The sequence below is a fragment of the Schistocerca gregaria genome, chromosome 4 (genome assembly GCF_023897955.1).
Source record: "Schistocerca gregaria isolate iqSchGreg1 chromosome 4, iqSchGreg1.2, whole genome shotgun sequence".
In the NCBI taxonomy this organism is placed as follows: domain Eukaryota; kingdom Metazoa; phylum Arthropoda; class Insecta; order Orthoptera; family Acrididae; genus Schistocerca; species Schistocerca gregaria.
In genome coordinates, this window is record NC_064923.1 from 532,743,810 (window position 1) to 532,765,931 (window position 22,122).

The following is a 22,122-nucleotide window of genomic DNA, read 5'->3' on the forward strand; positions in this document are numbered from 1 at the left end:
TAGTTGGTGCCTTCAGTAGTTTGAATCTTTTATTTATCTGGCAGTAGTGGCGTTCGCTGTATTGCTGTAGTTCGAGTAACGAAGGTTTTTGTGAGGTAAGTGATTTGTGAAAGGTATAGGTCAGTGTTAGTCAGGGCCATTCTTTTGTAGGGATTGTTAAAAGTCAGATTGCGTTGCGCTAAAAATATTGTGTGTCAGTTTAAGCACAGTCATGTATAATTTTTTAAGGGGTCGTTTCATAAGGTTGCCAGCTAACTAGAAGTACATTTTAGATTTTCTTAACGTGAAGATAAGTTATTTTTTTTCACTGTAACCAGATTGTTAGCGTTACGTGTGTCATTTGTCGAACAGCGGTTACACTTTATTTGCTGAGTTAACCCCATTTATTAAATGTTTAAATATGCTAAGAGATGAGGCTGCCGCGCGCCTGCAAACCTATTAGAGGAGAGAGAGAAAAGTAAAAATAGAGGAGCTGCAATGTAAATGGAAATATTTCAGTGTATTTGCAGTGCTTGTATAAGATTAACGTACCTCCAGTGGCAATACAGGTGATGTCGACATCGGAGCCCTCGTTGTACGGACCAAGGATATAGTGCGGTATGTTTGATCCCTTGTCGTCCAGGATCATGAGCTGCTCTGGAGGGACTGCAAGGAGAAAAGCGAAGTACATAAAGAGATAATGTAGAACCACTTGAGATTCTAGTAGCTGCTGTTTATTTAACATCGATCGTGCGAAATAAATTGAATGAATTTAGGTTGTACAGTTTCATTTCAGTTTCTATACAGAACTTAACGTGCTAAGTTATATTAATAGCTAGTACTTTATTTGTGGAACAGTAATAAATAGAGGGGTTTGAATCTTATAATTTATTGTCGGAGTATAAATATCCGAAAAATATACGGGTTATCACTCAGATCGCTAACTCGCCTTTCTGTTTCAAACAGGGTGCAATTAATTTCGTGGAACTTGTAAGGGATCCGTGATCTCACGAACATAGATGCTAGTATCCGACGCCCAGGTCGATTGTAGACAGGAGTCGACTGTCAAGCGCTGCAGGAGGCAGTGAGACTAGTGTCGCGTGCGGAGTAGCACTGAAGTGTGTCGAGTGACGAGTGATGCGGGAAGACAGGCAAAGAATGGTGGTCGAGTGAGTTGTAAACGGAACATTCACCGGAGTATGACGAGTGAACACGTCCCTCTGATCGTCGTGGGGTTGACCCTCACTAATACCGATTCGCGAGTGATATTAAACAGAAAGTGGCAAGTGCCGAATTACGTGTTTCGCGTCAACCAGCAACAATCATGGATTGCAGTGAGGATTATTGTGAATGTTAACCATCAGCATTGCGTGTGACGAAGTACTGAAAATCAGAACTCAATAAAAAGATATAATCGTAATTAGACGTGTAAGGCGAAGATAGCAACTGCCTCAGACATTGTGTGTTAGTAGGAAATATATATCAGTTTGTACATCACAACGTTTATGATCGTTAATAATGGACAAACTTTGAATCATTCCACTATTCAGTCTCAGAACAGTCGCACTCGGTTGAAATACAACCGAAATCACAGCAGAAAAGCCGATAGCCTTTCATCCATTAAGCACACGGTCATATATCACAATTATTAACAGTTTGGCAGCTTCAGTAAATTACATAAAATCCAGTAAAGGAACTTAATCGGGGGTGTTTCAAACTATAGAAGGTTTTGAGTTTAAATTTAACTAGTTCTGTGAAAAAGTTTATGAGATACACAAACAAAACTGTTGTTGTAGCCTTCAGTCTGAAGGCTTGTTTCTCCAGCGAGAATCTCTGAATATCTATTCCAACGAACATGCGTTCTGCAATGCTTACTATAATCAGCCTCAATCTCCCTCTACTACTGACGACAAACTGACGATTCAGTGATGCCTTGATGCCTACGAAACGATACCTTCTTTAAGTCAAAGTACGCAATAAATTTCTTTTTTATAAATTCATTTCAGTACTCATTAGTTACTCGACCTAGTCGCCATACCTTTCTCATTCTTCTGTAGCGCGACTTTTCAAAAGAAGAAGAAAACTTTTCTGGAGACTAGAAATCTACTCTGTAGGAATCAGCATGGGTTTCGAAAAAGACGGTCGTGTGAAACCCAACTCGCGCTATTCGTCCACGAGACTCAGAGGGCCTTAGACACGGGTTCACAGGTAGATGTCGTGTTTCTTGACTTCCGCAAGGCGTTTGACACAGTTCCCCACAGTCGTTTAATGAACAAAGTAAGGTAATACGGACTATCAGATCAATTGTGTGATTGGATTGAGGAGTTCCTAGATAACAGAACGCAGCATGTCATTCTCAATGGAGAGAAGTCTTCCGAAGTAAGAGTGATTTCAGGTGTGCCGCAGGGGAGTGTCATGGGACCGTTGCTATTCACAATATACATAAATGACCTGGTGGATGATATCGGAAGTTCACTGAGGCTTTTTGCAGATGATGCTGTGGTGTATCGAGAGGTTGCAACAATGGAAAACTGTACTGAAATGCAGGAGGATCTGCAGCGAATTGACGCATGGTGCACGGAATGGCAATTGAATCTCAATGTAGACAAGTGTAATGTGATGCGAATACATAGAAAGATAGGTCCCTTATTATTTAGCTACAAAATAGCAGGTCAGCAACTGGAAGCAGTTAATTCCATAAATTATCTGGGAGTACGCATTAGGAGTGATTTAAAATGGAATGATCATATAAAGTTGATCGTCGGTAAAGCAGATGCCACACTGAGATTCATTGGAAGAATCCTAAGAAATTGCAATCCGACAACAAAGGAAGTAGGTTACAGTACGCTTGTTCGCCCATTGCTTGAACACTGTTCAGCAGTGTGGGATCCGCACCAGATAGGGTTGATAGAAGAGATAGAGAACATCCAACGGAGAGCAGCGCGCTTCGTTACAGGATCATTTAGTAATCGCGAAAGCGTTCCGGAGATGATAGATAAACTCCAGTGGAAGACTCTGCAGGAGAGACGCTCAGTAACACGGTACGGGCTTTTGTTAAAGTTTCGAGAACATACCTTCACCAAAGAGTCAAGCAGTATATTGCTCCCTTCTAGGTATATCTCGCGAAGAGACCATGAGGATAAATTCAGAGAGATTAGAGCTAACACAGAAGCATACCGACAATCCTTCTTTCCACGTACAATACGAGACTGGAATAGAAGGGAGAACCGATAGAGGTACTCAGGGTACCCTCCGCCACACACCGTCAGGTGGCTTGCGGAGTATGGATGTAGATGTAGATGTAGATGAAGTATCTTACTGACCGCAGACTGCTGTGTACGTGCTGCTTGCACACTAGGCATCTGGTTGACAGCCTGCTCTAACCCGGAAAACAGCTCCTTAACATCGATTAGTTGTGTACCTACGAAGAATCTGAAGATGGGACTGGAATTTCGAAATCCACAACAAAATAAAACAAATTATCAAAACAATCTTACAGCCTTAGATCATTTTGTTTATAACTGTAAATTAGTGAAGTCTTTTTCAAGTCAAAAGAGAGTGGTTCACCCAACCTGAATTTTAATAGCAATACACACAAACAAGAGATAATATTCTTGAGCGCTTAAGCGTCTTAACTTTTCGAGTTTCACATGTAACCCTCTTGCGTCAATCATTGGGTGAAGATCCCTCTCCTACGTTTTGTGTTGTTACCTCAGAATTTCACAAACTTCATGAGTTAGTTTCTTTTAGAGTACCTAAGCCTCGACATCGTATTTCAATGAATAAATTGCATCCTTCAACGGCGAGTCTGGAATTTCTGGATATTACACATGAACGACTCAACTAATTTCATCACTGAGCTGAGCCGTTGGGAACAGGCATCCAGCAAGCATACCACATCTAATCAAAGAGTAGTGCAGAAGTGACTTATAGATGTAACGAAAGACAACCCTACGTAGTCAGTGGAGGAGGATCTGTAGTGCCAAGCATTAACACAATAACTACGTAGTGTGTTTTATAAATGTTAGACTAACGTTAATGTGACCACAATATATGTTCGAGGTCAACGTGTAATAACCACTCACACGCGGCAGCACTAACAGTGGAGGGTATTTAAAAAGTGTCTCGTGAACTCAGGAAAAGCGCGGTCGTTGTCGTAATGCAAAAGCTGAGGGATTTATCTGACGTCCGGAAGGGCATGATCCTTGGCATTGGCTCCAGAGATGGAAGCATTTCCGAAACGGCTGATTTTGTAAACTTCCCGCGTACCGCCTGTGCAAATGTACCATGTGCGTGACAAAATGCCGCTATTCTAAACCGACGCCGAGGCGACTGTGGTGCATTATGGGCCACAGACGACACGCTGCGAACGAGGGCTGCGGAGCTAAAGGTGAACAGATCTGCAGCCACTGAGCAACTGACCGCCCAGACGAACCAAGTGACTGCGAACAGCGTCGCCTCAACGACAGTTCAATGAACGTTGCTGGGTATCGTTCTCAGCAGTTGGCACCTTGTTCCTGTACCCATAACGACTGCTGTTCATCGACGGTGAAAGTAGGAATCTGCACAGCAGCTTTGCAGCTGGGCATCCACTGAATGGCGACACTTGTCGTTTAGCCGGCCGGTGTGGCCGAGCGGTTTTAGCCGCTTCAGTCTAGAACCGCGCAACCACTACGGTCGCAGGTACGAATCCTGCCTCGGCCATGGATGTGTGTGATGTTCTTAGGTTAGTTAGGTTTAAGTAGTTCTAAGCTCTAGAGGACTGATGACCTCAGATGTTAAGCCTCATAGTGCTCAGAGCCATTTGAACTTGTCCTTCACATACTCCATCGGATAGATGGTAGACATACTAGAAGAACCAAGGGATGAGTCCAAGCCGGTTTGGGTTCAAAATGGCTCTGAGCACTACGGGACTTAATATCTGCGGTCATCAGTCCCCTAGAACGTAGATCTACTTAAACCTACCTAGCCGAAGGACATCACACACATCCATGCCCGAGGCAGGATTCGAACCGGCAACCATAACAGTCGCGCGGTTCCAGACTGAAGCGCCTAGAATCACTCGTCCACAGCGGCCGGCCGCCGGTTTGGCCAGGGTCTTAATCTCGGTAATGTTTCCGTGGCGTTCGCTGGTTGATATTGTCCCTTTTTGAATGAACAATGGATCAACAAGGTACGCATCTACCCTTTCGGAAAATGTCCATCCCTTCATGCAGGATGTTTCTTCTCAGCACGCAAACATCCATGCAACGTTTCACACAGTCCACAGTGTACGTGCGTGGTGACCGAACTAACCAGATTGAATTGATTGTCTGTGGGACAATGTCGATCGGGCTTCTCGAGTCATGAATTATCAAGCGACAAACACAGCGCAGCTATCCACGGTACTGGAGCCGGCGTCGTTACTCGTCCCTAGTGGTACCTTTCAGAACCTTACAAACTCTCTTCCTACACGTCTAACGATGGTCCGCGCTGCAAAACATGGTTACGTGGCTGTTCCGTAGTTTGACAGGCAATCATATTATTGTGAACCGACAGTGGAGACACTGGTTTTCTAAAAATGTTGAGGTTCAAATGTTTCAGTTTTAAGTCATTTGTGAATACATTAACCTCTGTAGTAAATACTAAATCACTTAATGATATAACTGAATTACATTTTGAATTTTATGTGATCTCCTAATCATTTCGGTCGCAGATCTGGCCTGTGTTTAAAATAAAATGTTTCATAATCTTGCATCAGATATTTCTGGTCCAAACTGGAAAAACGATTGCAAACCTACGTGTGGAAACAAATGCTTGATCAAATATGCGCTGCTTTTTATGAGGCAAGAACAGTCAGCTCCAAATAATGTAGGCTGCCTGCCCGTCATATCTCATTTCGCAATGGTTGTGTTTGTCTCTGCACTTTTGCCTGTGTCTACGATACCTTTAGCAGACACTGCAGTTACGTGCCACTCGGCCGGCGTCTGTCGTTTAGAGGATACACTGACTTTCGAAGAAAACAAAAACAAAAAGAAAAACAGCAATTCCGCGGAGTAAGAATGATGTAAACAGTGATATGATGTCCCACTGTCTAGAAATGGGGAACATTGAAGTTTTGCTATGACTTAACCAACGGCATTAGTCGGTAATCTCATGTCATGCATGTCAGCTTTCACCCACGATCGAATATTTTCATTAAAAAGTTCAGCAGCTTGCAGGGACAGATGTGGGAACATTCACAACAAGGATAAGAGATCGCAATATGCCACGAACACCTCACGTGTAGGAAAGTTTCTGACGAGTACGGGGGGAAAAAAGCAAAGAACTAAAGGCTACTCCTAAAGGCATAAACCAATGGATTGCGCTGTCATTTCAGCGAGAGCTGTTACATCATCGGTATCACTTACAGCCTGTGCAGGCTCTCATCCCACAAGATTCTAAGACTGAACTCTGAAGATTCGCAGCACAAAGATTGCTCTTTATTTATGGATGAGATGGTATTTACAGAGTGCGTAATAATAAACATGCGCTATACTAGCTTGTGGGTGGATGTAAATCCTCAAGACATAAAGGAAGTAGGGCATTAGTATTGTTTTAACAAAAATGCGTGAGCGTAAAATGTGGGAGACAAATTCAAAAGGCTATACACTTCATACGAGAAATTGACAGACGCTGTTTTTAACCAGAGTCTGCGCGACCGATTAACACTCTTATAGGACTACTCCAACGTCGCACTAAGGTAACAGACGTGGTTTATTCACGGCGAAGGAATACCAAGATACTTGGCTATGGCGATATTTACAGCCACTGCCATTTTTCTGTCGACATCGTGCACAGGATATGGAGCGTGTGGTAGATGAACGTGATCAAACCTGATGCTAGCCATGTGTTTGCACCAGGTTTCGTGATTCTCTGGGAAGAAACGAAGACCTATTTTAGCACACCAGACAAGAAATTACTCATTATGGGAGAAATCATTCCAGAAACTTGCAAAGGTGCCTCGAGCCTTGTTAAGAGCCCCTATTCGGTGGAGTAGAAAATCCATAAGTTTCTTTAGTGATGCTAGCTCCCACTGAAATAGATATATGAGTGGGTCCCAGAGCTTTATAAAAGCGGATACGTTTATGGTGACGTTTTATTTGCTGTTATACATAGCATCATACGTTTTCTACGTGACTAAGACCAGGAGATTTAGCCACCAATCAATGTGCGACAGAGCGTCCGCGTGCTCGTCTAACCAAGAACGTATGTGAACACGTTTTATGTCTACCTGTAAGACGGTTATGTCCACAGCATTCTCATTACGAAAATTCAGGAGAACGGGCAAGACTTGGTCACCGAGAATATTTAAATAAATATGAGGATCGTACTCAAATGGATGAGCGATGACCTATAAAGTTACCTAAGACCTCTATTCAACCTATCACATTTCCTTGTGTACCAGGAAGACAATCGTCGTTGAACAGTAACACATCAAGAAAATTCATTATGGGTGTGTCCACTGGCGCCTCTAAACACGATATCTCCTTTCCATCAACCTGTCACGTCTGCATGAAGATTCATCTCACAGCGTTGACTCCATAGAACCGATTCGTACACAACCACCATTTCACTGCTAGACTTTGCAGGGAGACTCATATGACCACCTTACATCAGCTCTTAGATGAATACTCCATAAAAATCAGTATTCTCTTAAGGTTGTGACCGTTATTCTTTTAGGCTAGCTTATGAGAACGAATGGTAGGCACATCGACCACTTCTTCTACGGTTAGGAAACAGATGAATCTTGTAGGACAGATTGGCACATGTCTCGAGGAACTGTTTCCGGACGTAGATAATAGGTTGTTTTTCGCTTTATGATCAGTACAGTCTACTGTAGAATGTGGGACTGCCTTTCTTCACACCTACTGAGAAGCCCCATATCCTCTGCAACAAACGAATTCTTTGCAAATATGGGTATCGGATTAGGACTTAAATTTTTTGATTAACGCCCTTGGGCAAGTACACCATGCAGCCTGAGTTGGTTTTTGGGTTGTTTCCTATGGTCTTGTAAACAAATAATGATCTAGACCCCAAACTCAGATTCAGAGAATACGATACACAAGCAGTTGAAATACTAGAACACACACAACTTTCAACGCTTAGACTACCTTGAAGACTACAGCATCAGGAAGCACATCAAGCCACAGATTACATCTAATATATGAAAATTATTACTTACTTACAGATTGTGACATAGCGATCCAGTAAATATTTTCTGTATTTTATGTCCATTCTTGGATTGGTCGGTAATGAGCAGCTTCAGACCTGAGTAGAAGCGTGTTGCATTACACAATTCACTCTATTACAAGTGATGGCGTAGTGAAAACCATTAACCATTTCGGCTTCACGGAACAAATAAAATTATAGTATATAAAGAGCATCCCTGAAGCGTACACAATACACATGAAGACAAACTCACTTACACTGATAACCTGATAAAAATAAACACTGAAATTATAATAAAGCTATTATTTGTTTGCCCGTCTTGCATGCATTCCTGTATCATTGGGTGGACACCGGCGAAGGTTTGTGAGGGTGGGGTGGGGGATGTGGGTAGGAACCTACCAGCTATTAAGGTGAGAGGTGAAAAAGGGGGAAGTGGAGATTAACTCAAGAGCTCAGGAGCAATTTAAATCAAATGTTGTCTATGCGTGACTCGGAGCAATTTAAATCAAATGTTGTCTATGCGTGACTCATTATCTGTACAAAAATATTAAGGGAATAATATATCCCAAGTACCTGTACGGGTTGGGGTGGGGTGAGATGAGTGACATTTAAAATTATTCGACAACGACTGATATTAGAGCGAATTTCTTAATTATCTTGATCCATGCATCTACTGTTGAGAGTCAGGATGACGCTTCACCTCTAGAGTTTGGGTATGGAGTGGACGGGGCAGGGTGCAAAGACAGTGAAATATCAGCATATCTGCCTAACGCCTGAAGTAATTCCCACTATAACAGGCACATACAGTATTTTCTGTCTGGTAAAATTCACACTTCTAGCACAGCTACTGTTGAGAGTTTGGGATGAAGAAGCCTACACAGAAGCGTAGCTCAGGAACAACTGGAGCGGTTTCAAATCAACGTCGAATATCCGTGACTCGTTATTTGTATACATGACTCATTGTTTGACATTAAAGACTGACATGTAGAAATAAGACCTGTTGCTACTCCGTACCTCTAATTAAGTGTTTTGGAATACTTGAAAAATATTAAGTATTCTTCAACGCATCGAACACATCGTGAATACTCACACTGCACTCAGTGAATAACTTTTCAAGCCTGTTTCGGAACCAAAGACCATGCCATACAGGTGAATACCACAGAGACATTTTGTGCCCTATCTAGAGTCGAATGACGGGAAACCTCGTATAAGTAGACACTTGACTGCGACAGCTCATTCTCGAAACGACAAACACCTTACTGGCAATTTCCTCGCAGTGCAGATGAAATTGCAGGACAAAACTCCTCGATACACGAAGAAATACGAAGGTTTCTCTTAAATCCGGTAAATTTCCATGAAATAATGGAACATTTGTTGACCCTTCGTAGTTGGTAAGCCCTTAGTATTCCAAGGATGGTTTACAGAATCTAAAAACGTGTAGCGTCCAGTTCATGACTGAAAGCCGTCTGAAGTGGTCAGTATTTTGTCTGCGATTGAGAATACAGAAAACCGACTCTTTTGTGGCTATTAAACATTTACATTTGAAGCGTTCGACTGACGCAGAAATCAAAACAGGATTGGTTGAAATTGACGCTGACTCTGAGCTTTAAGTGAAGACTATTACGTTTTGGATTAATGAATTTAAATGTGGCCAGACAAGTACCAAAGACGAAGTGCACTCCGGCCGTCGAAGTGAGGTCACCACAAAGGAAACCACTGCCAGAATTGATGGTGCGGTAATGCAAGACTGCTGAATAATAATTAGTGAGATTTGTGAGAGTGTAGGCATCTCAGCTGAGTGAATGCATAATATCCAGGACGGAGAACTGGCTATGAAGAAGCTGTGTACGACGTTGGTGCCGCGATTGCTTACAGTCGACTAAACGCGCATCCCTCTCAGATTTTCAGCGCAATGGCTGCCGATGTTTCATCGAATCTGCAAGATTTTTTCGCCAATCTGGGACGGTTTAGGAAATTATCATTATACACCAAAGTCGAAACGAAAGCTAAAACAATGGACGAAGACTGCTGGTAACGTGATAACTCTCGTTTCTTTAGGATTACCAAGGAGTATTCCTCATAAATCACATGGAAAGAGGCACAGTCGTAACTGGACCTGTTATACTTATTGGTGCATCGTCTGAATCTTACGTTGGCTGAAAGAAGGTCGAGGTTGGTAGGTAAAATGTGCTCTTTCACCACGATACTGCACCATCCCACACATCAGCGACAACTATAGCGAAAATACATGATTTAGGCTTTGATTTGGTTCCTTATCCACCCTTTTCACTAGACTTAGCCCCAGGTTGAACTTTTTTTTTACAAAACTTATCAGACAACTATCGTATGTCTGCAAATACGTGTGAAATATGTTATACGTATGTGTGTTATAGCTACATGTGACATTTGTGTAACATACGTGCACGTGAGTGTAGCTGCTGGCAGCGACCTTTATTTTTTGCAGAAGATATAGAGAGCAAAATATTGTATACTAAAGCACTTAAATTAACTTTCTGAAATTTAATTAATTGCACAAAAAGTCGTAGTCTTTGATTTATTTTGTCCATGTAAATGTGTCTAGTTATTATATGTGTAGCTAATTACATAGAAAATCGGTTCTGCAACGCATGCACTGCACAGCTTGTAGTAAAATAAAATTCGGAAAAGCAGCGAAAAGAAAGCTAGTTGGTATAACACGGTCAGGAAGTGAGTAGTAAATGATGCGGGCAGGTGCGGCAAGCGGTACGTACTGATGACGCTGAGGTTGACCTTGGAGTTGCGGGTGGGCGAGCGCCGGAAGTCGACGCGGCAGCGGTAGGCGCCGGAGTCGGCGTCGCGCACGCTCTCCAGCGTGAGGCGCGCCGGCCGCTCCTGGAAGCGGAAGTAGGCGCGCCCCGCCAGCGTCGCCTCCTCAGACCAGTGCTTCGCCTGCTCCACCGGCTTACCGCGCGCGTCCACGCTGCACATAAACAACCAGTCTCTAACAGCTATCTCTGCTCACTATTAATTGACTACTTTCATACTAAATCATTAGCTACACTGATTAGCCGAAAAATTACCAGCGGACAAATGTCCCTATCATAGCAGAAAAAAAGCCAATATATTTCTGTATCTTTAAAAGACTCTCACTGAAAAGTCGGGTACCAGCTACCTCATTCCACATTCCTCAGCACCTTTAAAAAGTTTCCAAAAATTTTGGCTTGCGAACATATCTATCCTTTTCTTAACCCAAAACTCACTTAAAACTCCCACGAGATCTTCCTAACTGTAACTCATTCACATCCGCTACTCCATCGCTGTAAGTCGCCCATACTCATCCATTCGAAGGTACCCTTTCTCACTCACTCATTCAGCCCAACTCACTGTAATTATCTGCTTGTGATTCACTGACATTGTCTCCTGCGTCGCAACCATCTCTCACTTCCACTGTTTCCCTTTTGCTTTGCAATAACATCTCATTCCTTCCTTCCTACTGCTGCTGTCTCTTCTCTCTGTCACGATCTCTCTGTCATCTGTTGTCAGTGCCATACAGTCTATCTCCCCTTATCACCATTTCTCGCCGAGCGTATCTTTAATCCTCAAACCTGGCAATGTCTCCTTCACAATTTTCCTAGCACTGTTGTAGCACTGTCAACTACATTCCATTGCCACGGTGTCCCTCTCTCTCTCTCTCACTGCCATTGACTTCTTTACTCTTTCAGTAATACAACTGCTGCCTAATTCCAGTATTGATCACTTTTCTGTCTCTTTCTTTGCCACTGAAACTGTCTTTTTCTCTCTGAACACAATAAAGTATGATTATATTCGATTACCATAATTTTACGAAAAAAATTTTAAGTTGCTGAGGAACGGCTAGCCGGCGGTTAGTGGCCGTGCGGTTCTAGGCGCTACAGTCTGGAGGCGAGCGACCGCTACGGTCGCAGGTTCGAATCCTGCTTCTGGCATGGATGTGTGTGATGTCCTTAGGTTGCTTAGGTTTAATTACTTCTAAGTTCTAGGCGGCTGATAACCTCAGAAGTTAAGTCACATAGTGCTCAGAGGCATTTTGACAACGGCTATCCCATTTTTTAGTCAGAGTGTTTTAAACAAGAGCATATTTCCCTTTCTTGGGCTCCGATAAGAACATTTTTTCGCTGGTTTCCTTATATTCCCTACTGCAACAGGGCATGTAACTCATATGAACCGAAATGTATTGGACACCCAAATTATGTCAGTTTAATTGTGTGAAACAGAAATAAAGCAAAATCTATTTTACACATCATACCGGATTTTACGTGCAAAAGAAAATTGCATGTGTTTCGATACTACAACAAGGAGTTCCTAGGTGATAAAGGTGAGACTTTACAGCATATTTCTGCAGGCTACGTCATTTTATAAACTAAGTTTTAGCCTCAGACCATATTTTAGTGTACAAGTAGGATAGATTTTAACCTCTATACCTCGGAAACGGATAAAGTTTTCAAGGTTATTCGAGGTCAGGATTTTAAGGCCATATCATACCAATTTCAACCTCTTCCTGTGCATAGCCGTCTTGGAATTCTCGGCTGGGTTTTGGTTCACTGGTGACGGAGAAAATATAGTAAAAACCTTTCTTGGGATATACTGCCAAACCACTAATGAACTAATGATGTCTCTTAGTCCCACCAAGTTCGCTGTAGTCCACATAAATTGTAAAAACAACCAACCGCTTTCCTCCATTTGTGTAAGCAGGAGGAACTGTACAATATACTAATGAGATGCTTCTGTTGCGTTTACAAATGGTCCGTAGCTCAAGGGCTATCCAAAACATTTCACCATACCTTATTATCAGCAATAGAACCCGAGATATGCCCACAGGATTATGACGCTTTTATGCGCGACGTTTTGTAACTTACTAGGTACGCATGCTGTCGCATGCATACCGATTACCAACTGATTAACAACGCATTGGTCTAAATTTGAAAAGCAACACAGCAGCAATTCTGCATGAGATACATTCGAAAACTCCTTGCAAAATTCCCGACGTACTACATGCGCAAACTAGTTGACACTTAACGCAATAGGTGGTGGGAGCGAATTTAATGGCATCCCCATTTACAGTCACTCACATCAGCCACCACGTAGTGTGTCAACTTAGTCTGGGCATACAGTATATGGCACTAGGTATCTACTAAGAGGTTACGCAGTTCCAGTATTTTTCAGGTCAGAGGCTTGTGAGTGCGGAGATGGCGCTCGATAGCGTCCCAGATACGCTCCAGTACGTTCAGATCAGGTGAATTTGGTGGTTAAAATATAAACGTGAGTTGATAGTCATGCTTTTCAAAGCATTGCAAAACTATTTTAACCTTCTTAAAATAGCTGTTCGTATCTTGCTGGAAGATTCCAACGTGATGAAGTAGGTACAGAGTTTCAATTATTCAACTATATGAAACAAAAGTAAATTAGTTACAAACTACGGCCTGCACAAACTTTATCACTATATAAACGTCACTACAGATATTCGGATTTAGGTTACAGCGCGTTCGATCATTGGCGATGATGTGGCGCTGTCGAATAGACAAATTCTACACGACCCGCTGAAGTGTCGGAACATCTATGCTGGCGATAACCTCCTTAACGGCTGGTTTGCGTTCGTCAATGGTTTAGGGTTTGTTGCTGTACACGTTGTCTTTAACATATCCCCACAAGAAGGAGTTGAGTATATTCAGATCCGGAGATTATGCGGCTCATCGAGACCCGTGCCAGTGCCTCTGGGTAGTCCAGGGCCAGAATGCGGTCCTCAAAGTGCCCCTCCAGGACATCAAACACTCGCCTGCTTCGAGAGGGTCGAGCTCCGTCTCGCATATTGCCGAAATCAGAGTCACTTTGGATATTGGACAAGTAGCGATTACTAGTCACCGTGCCATCAAGGAATATCGCACCGATTACTCCATGATTGGACAGTGCACACCACGTAGTCACCCGTCACTTCTCGAGGGCGAAATGCGGATTCACAGTCCTCCAAATGCACCATTTTTGCTTACTGAAGAACCCAACCGAATGAAAGTCGCAATCAAATCTTCATGCGGCTGTTGATTACATCATGCCACGCGCCCAACAGTGCAGATTGAAAGTCTTAAAGCAAACCGCCAGGAAGATATGACGAATTAATTCATATAGTTCAATAATTGTCACCCTGTATCGAACAAGAATGTATGGTCGTGGGTGGCAGTAAGGCTAGGGTAAATGGTAGGTGTCATGGTTCCCTTGACTACTACCACAGGTCTTACGGAAGCCAGGTCAACGTCCGCCAAAAGTACAATATAGCCGCTAACGGCCTGCCTCCATGCCGAGGTACAATTTTCGAGCAGCCGTTCGTGTATGATAACGCATGCTGACACGACCATGTTTCTCGTGTAACAAGAAACGTGGTTTATCACACGTGGCAACACAAATCTTGATGATCCTTTGCGCGTAGCAGTCGTAATTTAGGAGGTCTTTTGGTCACCATGAGAATATTAAGAGGTTGCCTGCTGCGGTACCACTTGCGTCCGCACCCGCTTTGTGCTTGATCTGCAGATCTGCGACAGATCGCCAGCTATGCTGCTATACAGAGCGGGAATGCCTCAGACCTCCACGTTCGTTAATGCGGCATGGCGGTCCAATAACGTCTCGCTTATTTTCAAATTTTACAATTTTTCAACCACTTTCCATATATGATCCCTACAGAACCACTCGAACAGTGGAGGAGTTTCACTACTTCCCAGATGACCGTTGCCAGATGCCGGTCACAACACTACACCCTTTCTCAAAGTAGTCGTTATTTGTGACTTCTCTATTTGTTGCCCTTGTTGTCACACAAAGACAGCCCCATTAGGCTCTGCTCCGATTGAAATGTTTTATTATAGCATAATAAGCCCTCATTCACGGCACTGATCGTTACGTTTTGCGTTTTGGCTCATTAGTGTATAAAATTGGATCTGTGACAGTGTGTAACTTTAGTAGCAAGTTAGACGAAAGAGGACAATATTTGAGTCTGTTAATATTATGAGATGCTAAGTCCGTCTACACTCTTACGGTTTCCCGGATTCAACTTATCACTTTGAAACTCTGTCTTCTACTTTCACACAATCTTTTTCTGTCTGTACATCAGATTACGATAACTACCACTGTGACTCTACTTGGTATGGGTATTTATAGCACAAAAATTATTCCAAAGTCATTTATGCGGCCACAAAAACTTTGTTCCACAATTTTTATATTCGTATAATGAATGGACGTAGGACAGCAGAACCACATTCAGAAGAATTTAACCTTGAAGTGGTTAGAGGAGTTCAGTCAGTATACATCTCACTGAACATTAGTAACACATCCATTGTTATGAAGAAACAAGCAGCCTTGGTTGCAATGTTAAGTATTTATTTTTGTTATATTCCAATGACGTATTTCATCTTTCTTTAGGTATCTTCGTAAACGTCTACAGAACAAATATAGAATTTCATAAAAGTGCCGTGATCCCATTTTTTGAAATTGGATTATCAAACATCAGTAGGTTCTTTTATATTGTCTTAGTAATCCAATCTCATTAAATGGGGTCAGGCCACTGTTATGAAATTTTGTATTTCTCTGTAGGCAAATCGGAAGATGCCTAAATAAAGATGAAACGCTTCTTTGGGAAATTTTAACGCTGCTACCAAGGCTGAGTGTTTCTTCATATCACACATACTGGTTGCTGTACCAACCCCAGAAAGAACAGGATAAGTGTTACATCCATTTGAGAGGAAGAAATGCCTCAGAACAAGCTGTTCACAGAACTCTCTAGAAGGGGATCTGTCTTGAGCTTATGGCGTGGAGCTATGCGAGTGCTAAGAGCGTGGAGTACGCGTTGGTGTTGAGTATAATGACGTCTCGGACGGAGATGTGGACCACATGCCGTTGTAGTTGTTGCGCAGTTCCTGACTGGATTATGTTGTGTCCCTGAGATCCCAAAGAGAGAAGCTCAGATACTGACGAATGTGAATGTGGCTGACTGAATACATACCGCCGACAGCCGGCACTTAACTGGGCAAGCGCATATAACTAATATACCCGACGGAGAGAGAACAAATGCTGGTAGGCCTCGGTTCAAATCCTGCTGTGGACTTGCTCTCCCACAACATGAGATCGATGACTGACCTACCTGAGTAAGTAAGACACCGCAACATCTTGCAAGAGACTGTGCAATTGACAGAGGTGGCACGGTCCTGACACCATTCAGGCGGAAAAAGTGGTGTAAACGCAAATCCTAAATATCGAGAGTACTCATTCTTTTGTTTTTTAAAACTCTTATTTCTTCTAATACAACGACATTGGCAACAGCTTTGCAACCACTGCTAACGCAACATTTGATGTGAAGAGTGCTGAAGTATATGCTGTACTATTTTGGAAAAAAAGGTTACGTAAGAAATTCAGGTTGGTGGATAAATTCTTAGAAATTTTGTTCGGCGTGTTGTCACGCAGGAAGTTTTCAGTACCTTTAATTATCGTCATTTGTATTTGAGATCGTCTAGTTGTTCTTGCAATGACGTAATGATTGTAGCATACTTGACTGATATGAGGAATACTCTTGAAGCGTGACATAGTAGCATGAAACGGAAAAGTTCAACAATGATGACCTTTTACTTTTTATGGATTTGATAGAGGAATGCAGGACGCGGATAGAGCTGGAAACATATGTGCAGTATATGGAGTGTGTGCATCGAAGAAATTATCTCTGAAAATACTATCCTTGTTTCATATAAGACGTACAAGTATTATTCGCCATAATCAAGAAGATCAGCAGGTTTAGGTGAACAACGTTTTATCTGTATAGCGCTATGGTCCGCGTACGTGATTGTTGGCAAATGTGATGAAATGTGACCGTTTAACCATAGTGAGGCAGGTACATTGAGTTGATAATATTGTGGAATAAAAGAATGGAAGCTAGATTATAATTAAAAATTCCATTGATGATGAGATTATTATAGACGAAAAACAATTGGTAAGGATGAAGAAGGAAATCAGCCGTGCTTTTCGAAAGGAAAGATTATGGAAATTTCTTTAATCAGTTTAAGAAGGTCACAGGAAATTTGAATCAAGATGTCATGACGGGGATTTGAAAAAAACTAAATGCTAAATTTATAAAATAATGATTGAGTCCTAATAAAACGCTCTGAAACAGAAGTCAGTGTGTAATGTTATGCATCGAGTAGCTCAAAGATGGTGTTTCGTGTTACTAACTCCATCCCACATGTGTGTCCACAGCAGCTGTCATCTGTTGCCAGAACTAAGAGCCCTTGCTTCCTTCTCTAGATTGTCGCACAGTTGACAAAATGGTAGATATCGAAGTAGACGACAGAGGGATAGAGAAACAATTAAAATCGCTCAAAAGAGGAAAGGCCGCTGGTCCTGATGGGATACCAGTTCGATTTTACACAGAGTACGCGAAGGAACTTGCCCCCCTTCTTGCAGCGGTGTACCGTAGGTCTCTAGAAGAGCGAAGCGTTCCAAAGGATTGGAAAAGGGCACAGGTCATCCCCGTTCTCAAGAAGGGACGTCGAACAGATGTGCAGAACTATAGACCTATATCTCTAACGTCGATCAGTTGTAGAATTTTGGAACACGTATTATGTTCGAGTATAATGTCTTTTCTGGAGACTAGAAATCTACTCTGTAGGAATCAGCATGGGTTTCGAAAAAGACGATCGTGTGAAAGCCAGCTCGCGCTATTCGTCCACGAGACTCAGAGGGCCTTAGACACGGGTTCACAGGTAGATGCCGTGTTTCTTGACTTCCGCAAGGCGTTTGACACAGTTCCCCACAGTCGTTTAATGAACAAAGTAAGAGCATACGGACTATCAGATCAATTGTGTGATTGGATTGAGGAGTTCCTAGATAACAGAACGCAGCACGTCATTCTCAATGGAGAGAAGTCTTCCGAAGTAAGAGTGATTTCAGGTGTGCCGCAGGGGAGTGTCATAGGACCGTTGCTATTCACAATATACATAAATGACCTGGTGGATGACATCGGAAGTTCACTGAGGCTTTTTGCAGATGATGCTGTGGTGTATCGAAAGGTTGCAACAATGGAAAATTGTACTGAAATGCAGGAGGATCTGCAGCGAATTGACGCATGGTGCACGGAATGGCAATTGAATCTCAATGTAGCGAAGTGTAATGTGATGCGAATACATAGAAAGATAGGTCCCTTATCATTTAGCTACAAAATAGCAGGTCAGCAACTGGAAGCAGTTAATTCCATAAATTATCTGGGAGTACGCATTAGGAGTGATTTAAAATGGAATGATCATATGAAGTTGATCGTCGGTAAAGCAGATGCCAGACTGAGATTCATTGGAAGAATCCTAAGGAAATGCAATCCGACAACAAAGGAAGTAGGTTACAGTACGCTTGTTCGCCCAATGCTTGAATACTGCTCAGCAGTGTGGGATCCGCACCAGGTAGGGTTGATAGAAGAGATAGAGAAGATCCAACGGACAGCAGCGCGCTTCGTTACAGGATCATTTAGTAATTGCGAAAGCGTTACGGAGATGATAGATAAACTCCAGTGGAAGACTCTGCAGGAGAGACGCTCAGTAGCTCGGTACGGGCTTTTGTTAAAGTTTCGACAACATACCTTCACCGAAGAGTCAAGCAGTATATTGCTCCCTCCTACGTATATCTCGCGAAGAGACCATGAGGATAAAATCAGAGAGATTAGAGCCCACACAGAAGCATACCGACAATCCTTCTTTCCACGTACAATACGAGACTGGAATAGAAGGGAGAACCGATAGAGGTACTCAGGGTACCCTCCGCCACACACCGTCAGGTGGCTTGCGGAGTACGGATGTAGATGTAGATGTAGAAAAGCAAACAAGAAATCTGAGCCAAGTAATCCTGCTATACGAGAACGCGCGCCGGCATTCTAATGACTTCCCAAAATAACTCCAGGCAAATGCTAGGATGGTTTCCTTGCAAGGGCAAGGCAGATTTCCTTCCCCATCCTTGAAATAAACCGACCCTGGACTCCGTCTCTGATCACCTCGTTTTCGATGGGACGGTAAACCCTAAACTTCCTTCTTTCTTCCTTTATGAGCCTCTCTGGGAATCCATCCCAACCGAACGTTTCCACTTTGTCGGTCTTTACAGATCAGCTACCACTATAATTTCTTTGTGGAAGAATATAAACATTAAACTTATATTGAAGACCGAATCAGTAGCTTTCGTCAGGCATGGAATTCAAAAACTACCGGAGCACGGTGTGACTGCTATAGATAATATGAGAGTATATATTGTTGATTAGTAATAACTTTGTTATCTTCATCTACTTTGTTCAGTTAACTAACTAAAAAATGAATTATCTTCAGATTAGTAGACCTACCAAAGGATCTTCTCTGAACTCGAAGTACACACCTTCTCTGGGCCAATAGCAAATTAACACTGGGATCACGAGTGTATTGTGAACAATACCGATGCTAAGTTATTTAAATTCTACAAATTTTGTGAATGAAGTTTTGAGGAAGCATTTTCTTAAGTAGCTCCTTCTGCAGCAGCAGCTAAGAACTATAACTGACCTGTTGGTCTTTGAAACACCTCCAAGGCGTACCTCTAATTTTTTTACAAAATCGGTACACTTATGCACTAAGCAGATTGCAAGCTCAGGAGTAATATAATGTACAGTAGACTGCTGCTTGTTGCCAAAAATCGCTGAATCGCAATATTATATACAGTATAGAAAACAAAAGCAAAGTACTGTTGGATGTTACATACACTATGTGATCAAAAGTATCTGGACACCTGGCTGAAAATGACACAAACTTGTGGCGTCCTCCATCGATAACACCGGATTTCAATTGGTCTTGCCCAACTCATAGTCTTGATGACAGCTTCCACTGTCGCAGGCACGCGTTCAGTCGAGTGCTGGGTGGTTCCTTGGGGAATGGCAGCCCATTGTCCACGTAGTGATGCACACCACCCCCTTCGAATTTTAATGTTGGCACTACACACGCTGGCAGATGGCATTCACCGTGAATTCGCCATTCCCACATCTTGCCGTAGAATCGCCACATTGTGTACCGCGATTCGGCACTACGCACAACGTTTTTCTACTGTTTAATCGTCCAATATTCACGCTCCTTACACTAAGCTGGGTGTCGTTCGGCATTTACTGGCGTGATGTGTGATTTATTAGCACCCACTCGACCATGAAATCCAAATTTTCTCACCTCCCGCCTAACTGTCATAGTAGTGTTAGCGGATCCTAATGCAGCATGTAATTCCTGTATGATGGTCTGGATAGATTTCTGCCTATTTTCAAGTGGTTCAAGTGGCTCTGAGCACTATGGGACTTAACGTTTGAAGTCATCAGTCCCCTAGATCTTACAACGACTTAAACATAACTAACCTAAGGATATCACACACATCCATGCCCGAGGGAGGATTCGAACCTGCGACCGTAGCGGTCGCGTGGTTCCAGACTGTAGCGCCTAGATCCGCTCGGCCAACCCGGCCGGCCCCCTGCCTATCACACATTACGACGCTCTTCAACTATCGGCGGTCTCTGACAGTCAACAGACGAGATTTGCCTATACGCTTTTGTGCTGTACGTGTCTCTTCACGTTTCAACTTCACTATCACATCGGAAACAGTGGTCCTAGGGATGTTTTCGAGTGTCGAAATCTTGCATACAGACGTTTGACCCTAGTGACACCCTATCTCCTGACCACGTTCGAAGTCCGTGAGCTCCGCGGTGCTCCCCATTCTGCCCTCTCATAATGTTTAATCACTACGGATGTCGCGTATTTGGAGTACCTGGTAGTTGGTGGCAGCACATTACACCTAATATGATGAAGGTACGGTTTTGGGTTGGTCCGGATACTTTTGATCACGTAGTGTAAGAAGAAACTAAAGTTGGGTACACTGAAAAATAACAGTCAATTTAAGGATGAGGGTAGAATGATAGAAAGTTCTCAGGGACTGTGGAGATTTGTAAATGGCTGTGTAGAAAAGAAGCTGTTACAAAATATTCTTAGAAAACCTGTGTCACCCTCACTGACTTACGGAGCGAGCACAGAGACGTTGCTCCCCGTGGAAGAGTTTGAAGTGAGAGAGACAAAAAGGAATCAAGTGAATAAGACGTCTGCAGGTATAAATTCTAGCCCATATTCTGAAGGCATACACAGAAAACATAGCAACGCCATTAACTAATAGAATAAATGTGTGCTTTAGATGAGGTGTTTTCCTAGAATGCCTAAAGCGCTTTCTACTTTCCAACTAAAGAAAAGTAGTGTGAGGTGCACTGTAGTCTACAGGCCACTTTTACCACTGTCAGCGTTCTGAAAGATAAGAATGAATGCAACCTTTTTAACGAAGTCCAGTTTGATTCATATTGTGGGAGAAGTGTAGTATGGACCGTTAGAGAGTTCACAACGTTGTACTTGAGGCTCTTAACGAAGATGACTATCTCAAAGACGTATTCTTTCATTTATGCATGGCTTTTTGACACTGCTGACCAAAAAATATTACCAAAGAGTATAAAAGCACTTGGTATAAGGGGTGTCGCAGACGAACGGTTTCAATCTTATGTAGAAGGAAGATGATACATTTTTAGTACACAATCGTCACACAAGATACATATAGTCCTTCAAATTGAAATAAGAACACCGTGAATTCATTGTTCCAGGAAGGGGAAACTTTATTGACACATTCCTGGGGTCAGATACATCACATGATCACACTGACAGAACCACAGGCACATAGACACAGGCAACCGAGCATGCACAATGTCGCCACTAGTACAGTGTATATCCACCTTTCGCAGCAATGCAGGCTGCTATTCTCCCATGGAGACGATCGTAGAGATGCTGGATGTAGTCCTGTGGAACGGCTTGCCATGCCATTTCCGCCTGGCGACTCAGTTGGACCAGCGTTCGTGCTGGACGTGCTGACCGCGTGAGACGACGCTTCATCCAGTCC

The 22,122-nt window shown here is 42.8% G+C and overlaps 1 protein-coding gene across 3 annotated transcripts in view; it reads right to left on the reverse strand.

Moving 5' to 3' along the window:
* LOC126267676 (nephrin-like) overlaps positions 1 to 22,122 on the reverse strand; it is a 468,973-nt gene that overhangs the window by 168,672 nt on the left and 278,179 nt on the right. For all 3 annotated transcript variants that reach the window (XM_049972976.1, XM_049972977.1, XM_049972978.1), the window contains exons 3-4: positions 10,920 to 11,128; positions 532 to 645 (exon numbers count right to left, since the gene is read on the reverse strand). In XM_049972976.1, the coding sequence (XP_049828933.1) occupies positions 532 to 645; positions 10,920 to 11,128 (323 nt within the window). The remainder of the gene's footprint in view (positions 1 to 531; positions 646 to 10,919; positions 11,129 to 22,122) is intronic.